General features: G+C 34.6%; 1 protein-coding gene across 2 annotated transcripts in view; it reads left to right on the forward strand.

The window, feature by feature from the left end:
* The window catches only part of GABRA1 (gamma-aminobutyric acid type A receptor subunit alpha1), a 39,263-nt gene extending 34,131 nt beyond the window's left edge, over window positions 1-5,132 (forward strand). For both annotated transcript variants that reach the window (XM_062002243.1, XM_062002244.1), the window contains exons 9-10: window positions 389-591; window positions 4,006-5,132. In XM_062002243.1, coding sequence (XP_061858227.1) covers window positions 389-591; window positions 4,006-4,314 — 512 coding nt within the window. In that variant the 3' untranslated portion in view covers window positions 4,315-5,132. The remainder of the gene's footprint in view (window positions 1-388; window positions 592-4,005) is intronic.
* Window positions 5,133-11,021: the final 5,889 nt, after the last annotated feature.

Here is an 11,021-nt window from a genome sequence, read left to right on the forward strand (position 1 = left end):
CAAAGAACTAAAAATGTTAAATTGTAATATCTGTAGGACAATGCACAGGGCATAAATAAGGAATAGCTACAGTGATATTCCAAATACCATCATAATAAGCATAAAGTATTACCCACTCCACAACTCAAAGCATTATTTCTACCTCAAATTTTAAAATACATTCTACTACAACAATATCAAGGAACAAAGGAGTAAAAGATGTTTTTGAAGATCCTACAACTTCCACAGAATTTAACTCTGATATCCTCAATTAACTCAATTAAACTTAAGTGGGGAAGTTTGTAAGAACTAGGGGTGAAGACAAGGCTTTCCCATCTGTTGTAACAGTTGAGAAATGAAGCACAAAGTATATCCACTGAGGTCAACTCTAGAACTGTTTGCTTTGCAGGAGTGACAACTGTCCTGACAATGACTACTCTGAGCATCAGTGCAAGGAATTCGCTCCCCAAGGTGGCCTATGCCACTGCCATGGATTGGTTTATAGCAGTGTGCTATGCCTTTGTGTTTTCTGCACTCATCGAATTTGCAACAGTGAATTACTTCACAAAGAGAGGCTACGCATGGGATGGCAAAAGCGTCGTTCCTGAAAAGGTAACGTCACTTAATATATATCCCAGCAGTCGTACTGTGTCATGACTGGTCTCTGTATGAGGGGTTTTTTTAGCTCATTAGTAATTCTTATTATTTAGAATAGCAAGCAATTATTATAAAAGTTTCCTTGTGTATGCACACAGCATTTCTACACATAAGCAATAACTACTTGGACACTGACATACTTCTGACATACTGGCTGACATTTCATGCTAGTAATGAAAACGTTACTGAGATTTTGACTTGTGCAGCTGAGCAGAAAGAACAAAAATGTGGAGTTTTTAAAAATTACATTTATTTAAATAAAATTATTTTCCTAGTGTTTGGGAAAGAGAAGATCTAGATGTCTCAGTATAAATGTAGAAAAACATTTTGCAGCTATTGCATTTGACCGTTTCCAAAATGTATTACTCCCTGAGCTTTAGGAAGACCCCTCTATGATCATGATCAAATAAATCAGTGCAGAACTTTCTTTCCTTTCTTATGTCTCCCATCATTGCCTTATTTTCTTATAAATAGAATTTTTACTTTTACTTCTTAACCTGTATGAGAAATTGAATTGTTTTGGGGATGCATTGACAATTGTGTTGGAAGTGTGCAATCCCAATTCACACCTCCCTGAATGCAGTACAGACATCACTCTGACTCCCTTTTGTCTGAGATCAGACCTTGTCTGTAAACCATGGGTGCACCAAGCAATTCTTGACATTTAAGGGATGAGAGAGAAAGCTTCCCATTTCCTATGAGTTACCATGTCAGTTGCTTCTGTGATGAAGCTCATTTGTTTGGGGTTTGGGTTTCTTTGAGAGATCTTGAAAGTGACTTTCGACTTACTTAATTGGTTGTTATGAACATCTATAGACTAGAGATTCAGCAAAATAAATAGAGGAGCATATGTTACTCACTGTTGCACTAAGGAATGTGTTTAATTCAGGAGTGTATACCTATATATGGAGTTCTTTTAGTATTTTAGTTGCATCAGTCAGGGAGAAAACAGAAATGAAATTAGGACATTTACAGACCAACAATACAAAAGTGATGTAGAACAAATTAGTGATGTAACAAAAAAAAACTTACAGTGATGAGCTGCGTGACTGCTGGTGAACGTTGAGTGCTCAATTACTGGTGATACTTTCATTTAAATGAATTTCATTTATCCTTTGTTGTGACCCTGTTTTCATGATATCTCTTGTAAAAAATGGCCTGTATAAATAGGATGAAATCCTTAAATGTTACATACTGCCTTGTTAAGAGAACCTACCTTGTAACACAGTTGTTCTATAACCAGCCATTTCATTTGTTTCAAAGAAAACTACACTTTCAGAAAAAAAACACAAACCCAAGTATAAACACAATATTCAAACACTGTTTAAAATAGTGAAGATCCTGTGTGACCTGATCTAGGTGGACCTGCTTTACCAGGGGAGTTGGACTAGATGATCTCTAAAGGTCCCTTCCAATCCCTACCCCATTATGATTTATGGCTTTGCATTCCTCAGCAGGTAAGCAAGGCAAGCTACCAGTGAACATAGCACTGCAGCCTAATAAAATTTAGAGTGCTAATTAGCTGTCATATTACTTTTTCATAAAGTTGCATTTGATATGAAATATTAAGACCCTGGCTGGTGTCAGGGCTTTCTGTGGCTCAGATCCTCCATGACATTTAAATCTATAGAAAGGCTCTCCTCAGAGACTTCTGTGAAGCAGTTCTTTGCTTGCTGCATATATTGGTGCTCACTCGAGGATCTGGCTGAAAAGGAAACAAGGGCTGGCTTGTACTCAGCAGGTGTGTTAGCAGCCTTTCCTGCTCAGAAGAATAAGAATAGGCAGACAACTGAAAAAATCTTCCCGACACTGCCTTTTTTTTTTTTCCTGAGTATTTTTTCAACCTGTTTGTTCCTCCTATTCAGCAGAAATATTTGAAGACAATTTGAAGCTTTTTCTTAGCCTCAAGCTAAGCTGGATATCATTTTCATGAAAGAAAGAGCAACTACATCAGAGTCATTACGTGTTTCTCTCTTTCTTACTAAATAGCAGAAATTTAACACTTTAGCCTTCGTCTCCTTTACGCATGGGGCTCCAAGCCATCTTCCACAAGCCTTTCCTCACTTTCCTGGATGCTTTTGCAGCTTCTCTCCACATTTCCAAGTGGCCTGCAGGAACCTGCCTATCTCTTCCCCAAAATATTCACTGCTTGAACAATAAATATTTACCAAAGCCGCCCTACTAGATAGCTACTGATCTATCGTTGATATACCATAAAGTACTGTTACTAATGTTGCCTCTGTGGGACAGCTGTTTCTTGAAAACAAGGAATTATATTTTCTATCTTATGACATAATAGATCACATTCTGCTGATGGTTTCTCTTTAGCCATTTTTTCTTCTTTCTAAAATGATAAAATGGATAACATTTGTCTCTTTCTCCTTTTGGTGGCAAACACCGCTTGGAGATTTTCTAAGCTCTTGGGATTTTGTGCTACCTGTCTTTTTTTTCCTCTCAAAGTGATGATTTTCCTTATATCTCCTCAATGACCCACTACAGCTTTCTTCTCTATTTATCCTGCACAGTCTCTGGTGGAAAGGTTTGGACTGTCTGCAAGGACAGTTGAGTTCGATGTGGTATTCTAAGGTGTCAAAAAGCTAAATTCTTTTCCTACAAGTAGATCCCAGGAGTACTAGAAAACATAAAGACCCAGGGGAAAAAAATCTAGGTATTCTTTCTGATCAATAAGTTCTTATCCACTGAAAGATTTTCAGTACATTCTTGCTTTAGCAATATAGGAAGGTGGATGCAAAAACCATCCAGCTATTTAAGTCCTGTATATGGAATGATATTTCAGCCATTACGATTCAAGTGCTACATTCAAACAAGAACATTAAGCCTCTATTCCATTACACATATGTTTTTGGTGTAAACCACTAGTGAATAAAATAATACCAGATTTGCATTTCATTATATAACCCACTCTTTTAGTGCATGGCCATATGATATTTTTATTGTCTATTTTTATGTATGAATGGTGTTAGAATGCCTCATGTAACATTATTTGTTAATATAGGAAAGCTATATTAAGAAACTGAGTGTCTCTTCAAGTATTTGTCCTGGTTAAGAGGCACAGTTGGTTAAGGGGATATTGAATTATGAGTGGTTTGTCACTGTTGATTACTATTAAAAGTAATTTTGTCTATTGGTAAGCCTAGTTCTCAGTCTAAATCCTCACTATAGTTTAATGATCATCTAATGTGGTTTAACCAATACAAATAACACAGATGGATGGTTTTATCATTGCCCTCACCTAAGTATTTTTGATTTTCTCTCCAGACACTACCTTCTTTCTTACAGCTTGTTAAAATTTGTGGGTATAAATTTGATTAATTGTGAAATTTGATGGTGCTTTTTTTCTTTCTTCAGCCAAAGAAAGTAAAGGATCCTCTCATTAAGAAAAATAACACGTACACAGCTGCAGCTACAAGCTACACCCCTAATATTGCAAGGGACCCTGGGCTGGCAACCATTGCTAAAAGTGCAACGATTGAGCCCAAAGAAGTTAAGCCAGAAACAAAACCTGCAGAACCCAAGAAAACTTTTAACAGCGTCAGTAAAATTGATCGACTATCAAGAATAGCCTTCCCTTTGCTTTTTGGAATCTTTAACTTGGTCTATTGGGCAACCTACTTAAACAGGGAGCCCCAGTTAAAAGCTCCAACTCCACATCAATAACCTCATTTATTTGTATAGTTCTGTTTTGTCTTTAGCTCTGGGAATTGCTTCCCGTTTTCACATACAGTAATTCCCATTTGCTTCATTGCCTCTGTCTTAAAGAAAATAAAGGTTTCTTTATTTATGAAAAGGTAAAATATATCTGTATATTTAAATAACCTGTGTGTAAGGGAGAGAACAATATAAATTATATACTTTGAATAAGTTATTCTGAAAATGGAAAGGAGTTGTAGACTACTGGAAAATAAGAAAAAGGAAACCATTTGTAGATAGCTTAGTACTGAATGTTCCCAAAAGGTATTATATATGTATGTGAAAAAAGATATTTTTATCAAAAGGATTGTGGGGAGTGGGAAAAATATTCTTTATGGTGTTCTTGATGCACATACTATACTGTACCATTTATTCCACCATTGTTTATAATATTTTAAAGGATGTAAAGCTTTCCATTTGCTGAACCTCATAAGATATATTATTTTCCTAATCCCTTTCCTCTTCTCTATTCCAAATCACCCAATTTACAATATTAAATGGTCTTTAAAGAAAAAGGAAATCTACTCACTCTAGGTACCGTTTTTCACTGTAGAGCACATAAGTTCTAATGGTAACAAATGCTTTAATCTGCTGTCTTACTGCAGTCATGTTCTAAGCATTAAGTTGTCACTCGACTAGATTTAAAACCACTTGCACAACCAAATGCAGATCCCAAGATCCCTCTATCACCTGTGTAATGCAAACAATTCCTGGATGCTTTTACAGAGAGCTTTTACCCATTATTATGTTTTAGAGTTAAAAAAACCCAACAAAACAACAATTTTTGCAAGCTCTAGATACGTTGAATGTATTCTTTTATAAAATGAGACATTAAAAAGAAGCTTTAGACTGAGATTTATTGATAGCAGAAAGATAAATATAGTATTTAAATAATATATGTAAATATGCAGCATGAGATTGTACATTTTTTTACTTTTTTAAAGTTGTGTTCTTAAAACATTGTGTAGGATTCACCTCTTAGCTCTTAATATGTTGTTAAATGCTCAATAAAACATATTTAGAGCCTGAATAAATTAAAAAAATCAGTGGTACTGGGAAGCCTAAAAAAACCAAACCATGCAGAAAGTGCTTGGAATTAATTCCATTTGTAAAGTGGTTAAGTGTACAGTAGCTTGCAATTTGACAATGTCATCCAATGTATACTATTAGATTAATGACTGGTCTGCTCAGGTCATGCATAAATACTAAAGTATGGGATTATATTTGGTAGGTAAAAATGGTGAAATATTTGTTAAGACAGAAATTCATCTGTATATTACTGCTATATTTGCTGATACATAACTGTTACAATAAGTGATGTAATATATGTAGCATTAAATACAAAAACAAAGTCATACATAAAAGAATGTACAGGAAAATAGATTTTATTGAGTAAACTTAATACATTTCATTTTTACTGTAGCAATATATTTGTAGGAACAATATGTAAGGGCTTTAAATACAAGATGTCCATTTTGCGGGTAATGTGCTCCCTTTCAAAAAAATTCCAGTCAGTATCATTACTGCTGATTCTTAGAAATAAAGTTGCAGATAATGTTGTTTCAAAGAGATGGGAAGAATGGTGGATATTTGCAAGCATCAGTTAAAAAACCTGGAATATATGGTATGGAATGAATTTCAAAACAATACTACACGAGCCACCAGAGAAACAGCTACTAAGAGTCAAATTTCATAGGCAAGGTTTTCTAAACTCTTCCTCAAGAAATCAGAAAGTTGACCTCCTCTGTCTACAAAAGGAACGAGTTAATGTTTTCTTTAGAAAAGTTGTTTTGTTGTTTTTGGGGTTTTTTTTTAAATAATGCTTCATTGTCTAACATTTAGTCCTGTCTAAACTTGATAAGTTATTTGATTGGAGCTTATTAAAGGGGGATGTTTCATCTTCTGGTATCATGTGTAGATATATGTATAGAAAAAAATAAACTATGGCTCTTTAACTTCCGTGTACTTGTTGATCTTGTTATTTTTGGCGTTAAACTAGTGTGTTCATTTAGGGCGTTTTCTCTTTCTAGCAATTCATAGCTACCTTTTGGTCTGCATTTTGCACATTAGATGTGAATATTAATTAGTCTGCTTTTTGCTATGCAATGATTGCATTATATCACCTCTTAGTTAGTCTATGCCAATAGTATTATTACTGTATAAACTTGATTGCACAGTTTATCAAAGACAAGGTATTCTCTATGTAGCTTTTTTACAATGCTTTGCTAAACCATGTAATAATAGTAAGTCTTCCTTGAAAATAATGATACACTCTTATAGAGGACAGTTTCTGTTTACTCCTGGGATAATTTTAAAAAGATGACATTGAATGTTTATTGCACCTCAGTGCAGTGATGTGGCAATAAAACCTAAATCTAATAGAGGTTGTTTATGGCAGAAGCATGTATTGCTTTACAGAGTTTAGCAAAAGCTCTTTATTTTATGTCAGACTGTAATTCTATTATAATAATAAAGCTAAAAATGTTCAATAATGAAAGTGAATGTTTTACTTTGGTTTTCTCTAGTTACTGCCTTTTCTGACACATTGCTTGATAAACTGCTATTCATTTAAAAACGTAGTTTCTGTGGATTTGGTAATGAATGCAGTTTTAGTAGATGTAATTTTACATCCAGTGTTTTCTAGAGACAAATAAAACATCATGTTTCTGAAATCCGATTCTACATTCAAAAAAAGAGAGTTCAGTCTGTACGATGTATATCTAATAAAGCAATTAATTGGATCAGATGAACAACTGTTAAGGTTTAGTAGCACAACACTGAATACAACGTAGGGTAAGAAGAGAAGAAAAGGCTTAGTCTCCCAGATAAAATGGCAGATAAACCAGAGAGTGGGAGTGAAAATGTGGGTATTTATGTTATAGATTTCACTGTTTACATAAATGCACAGATCTAAGACTGTTAGAAGAGAACATCAGGCTGTATATAACATTATTTTTCTTATTTATTGAGTTGTAGGGATAGTATTCAAACAAGCCTATGTATAGCTTGAAAATTTTAATTCTCAGCTTCTCGTTCTTTCCCACATAAAAAGATGTAGAGAGAGAAAAAGTCATTCTAGTGCATTTGACCTTCAAAATTTCTCAGAAAAGTTCACGGCAAGAGGTTCTTGCTTTTATGTAGTGGGAAATCAATTGCAGGCATTCCATTTTAGAGAATCCAAAGCAGGGAAGACTGATAGAATGCATATATGTACATAACAATATTCATAGTATTCTTAAACACGAGTCCTACAGAAGGATTCTTAAAATTGAAGGAAAGACTGGTAATACAGACTCAGATTCTTCTATTAACTTACTATGCTTTCCTCTATTTTGAATGAGAATAATGCAGTCTGGATCCCTGTTCTTTGCCTTCTCTTACTAATGCCACAGAGATGAATCCCTATGGAAACCCACATAGGATTTTCTAGGGGAGTACGGTACAGAAAATGGCAAGTGACACTGAACATCCACCTCCTATGTTTACATGCCAGATGCAGAGCATAAATGGGGATTCTTAAGTCTCTTTTGTCACCACTCAGATGTTTTTAGGCAGAATTTTACTTGAGCAAAATGAGTGAAAATATTTATATGCAACGGGATTTGACTCCAAAAAAGATATGTAGCACTATTCAGCTTCAGAGTGGTAGAACAGCCTTGTCAGATGACAGGTTCACAGTCACCAGACAGTCCAGCATGATACACTGACACGACGCTGCTGTGTTTCTTCTGATATTACATTAATAGGAAAAACTCCAATTTTTCTTGGATCATCCCTTGAAACAACTTCAGGACTTCCTTAATGACCAAGAACTTTTTTTATCGTATTTCTTCTCTTGAACTGATTATGAGAGACCTGAAAAAACTAATTTCTTTTACAGTCTCCTATTTTTCACCAATATGGTAAATAACAAAAGCTTATGAAATACCCTAATGGCTAGAAAATGGGGCACACATGCTTCAAGGAACAAATAATAAGAGAACCTCTTTCAGCCTCTGCTTTGTATCTGAATGACTGTCCAAATAAATTAGTGTGACTGGGGAAAGTCAAACTTTTTCCTAGAGGCTGTAAAAATGTCATTTTAAAGGATAAAAACTCAAGAACTCCTCAGACTTTCTGTAGCAGATATATAGAAGAAAAAAAAGTATCATTCTGCTATGCATAAACATGACATAGTTTAAATAAAAATGTGTTTGCAGTCCTAGCACATGAATTTCTCAAGTGAAGTGTTTTATCAGCTTGTCAAGCTGTTGCTGTCGTGTTACATCTGATTACAAATCACATCAAATACAGCAAGAGAGGTAAAAGCCTTGAAACAATTTTCTATATGTTCATTCACTCTGACTATAGAACCCAAACAGGCAAGGGAAGATGACTTCATAGCTGCTGATAAACTTACTTGATTAATCTGCTTTAGGACATTTGAAGATGATCCAAGTAGATTTTGTACTTGCAGTACAGCTGTTACATGCATTTCACCCAAAGACTAGAGATATTTCCCCTCAAAAACCTGCAGACAGATTGACCAAAGGGCACTGATTTTCTGAATGTGCTGTCAAGAGAGGAAAGATATATTTGCTGAACTCTTTCTTCAGTCAAGGACGTTTGAATGCAAACAGACTTTCTTTTTCTTCCCAAGTGTCCTCATATATGAGGTATTTAATTAACTCCAAGTTGTGCAAGCCTAAGGATCTGAACCAGACCCAAGATGCTAAATTTGTTTAGGAAGTGGTTTGCTAATGGCTGCCCAGAATGTAGTCTTTGCTACATGACAGTTTTACATGGACTCATCCTCTGCATAATACTAGATGAGTCAACTGCCTCATAGGAAAAAAATAATTTAGCTGCTATGAGATTAATGCAGCAGAACCACACTTCCAAACAACTAGTTTGCAAGCTTCAATGAGTGCTCTCCATTGTAGTGGTATTTATTGATGCAGTAGATTTACCACAAGACTATGCAAGATTCTGGAAAAAAGAAATTAATCAGAACTGAATCCTTTATGGTCATTTAAACCCCAAAATAAAATCTACTGAAGCTACAATAGAAACATGTTTCTCTTAAATTACTCTCTAATGAAATATCTTGCAAAATTAAGATTTCATCCAAGAATCTTTTACATGAACACATCTTTTGAATGAGAAAAAAAGCCAACAGAGGTCACAGTAAAAATCTCTGACAATTCTTAGGACGCGCTGAAAGGACATAAAATTAAGAAAAATATCACATTTCAACGAAACATAATCAACTGAATCAAGGGGCCATTTTTTTTAATATAAAACTGTTAATTTTAATAGCTTCAGGAGGCGTTTCAGACAAGGTTTTTGCTTTGCTTTTGTTTTTCGACAAAAATCCATTAAATTCAGCTTCAGTTTTCATCTTATTCCTGCCCGAGGGCTGAAAATATTCAGATAGAAGATGTTCAGAAAATAATGCCTAATATCAATCAGCCTGGTGACTTCTGTACATTTCTATCTTCTCCTCCATAGCTTGCTACACCAGCACATGATTTGTAACTGGGCTAATTTAGACAAAACAAAATGAGGCCTTGGGCCATTAGAGCCTTTACCAGCTTGTTTGTGACTATGCATAGAATGACTTTAAAAAGCATGCTGATGCTGCTAAAAAATAATTATAACAGAAAACAAGGAAGAGATTGTTAGATTTTCCAGCAAGTTCTGCTAATAAAGTTTTCCAAGTCTGGATTTGCCAGAGCATGAGGCTAAAAATCTTACTCTTGCACAAACGGAAACAATGCCATCAATATTTTAGTGGTAAGCCACATAAACATGAGTTGAAAGAGAAAAGAATTCCTGGTAATAGTCACACTGTTGCAAAGGCTTTTCTTAATTATTTAACACAACATAATAGAACTATGTACATATAATTTATATTGAGGGTCATCATAGATCTGCACAGAATCATTGATCAGACAAATTAGAGACACAATTATTATCTTCCTGTATCAGGCTTTAGTAATGGCAGTAGAAATAACAGAGGAGAAAATAACTCAATTCCATGAAGGATTTCTATCCTATTATTCTAGAACTGACACAATTTATCTTTCAGTATAGGAGTTTTTTTTTCTTAAATATCATCCATGGTTAATTGCAAAGTCAGACACATAGAAAGCAAGAATATTAATTTTGTTACAGCATCAGGTTCAAAGGGAATAGGTAAGCTTCAAGAAATATGAGCACATACCTAAAGAAAAGCAGTTTTATCTGGCTATTGCAAGAAGTAAATGGAAAGAAGTCTATAAATAAACATGATTCATTTATTTATAAATGTCTAGAGATAAGAAGTAATAATTCTGTAGTGTAGCACTAGCTGACGCATTTATTACTAAACATAGTGTACTTAACAATAAGAGTTGCAAGACAACAGGCTGTTTTACTACTGCCTCTTAATGGGAATTACATGAATAATGAGTCTCAGGAGGCACTTCCTGGTGATAAAGGTAAATATTGGCTCTAAAGAATGTCAGACAAGCTATTATACCTCTGTATTGCAAGCAAGCTATACAGGTTATTAGCTATTATTTTGGTTTATTATATCTAGCATTTAATAGCTAGGAATGCATGTTTAAAAGATAAAAAGACCAATGGTATCAGAAAGTATGTTCTGCACAAGTGGTAAATAATCATCCATTTCTCTTCACACTGCAACTGTT

The sequence above is a fragment of the Colius striatus genome, chromosome 9 (assembly GCF_028858725.1).
Source record: "Colius striatus isolate bColStr4 chromosome 9, bColStr4.1.hap1, whole genome shotgun sequence".
In the NCBI taxonomy this organism is placed as follows: Eukaryota; Metazoa; Chordata; class Aves; order Coliiformes; family Coliidae; genus Colius; species Colius striatus.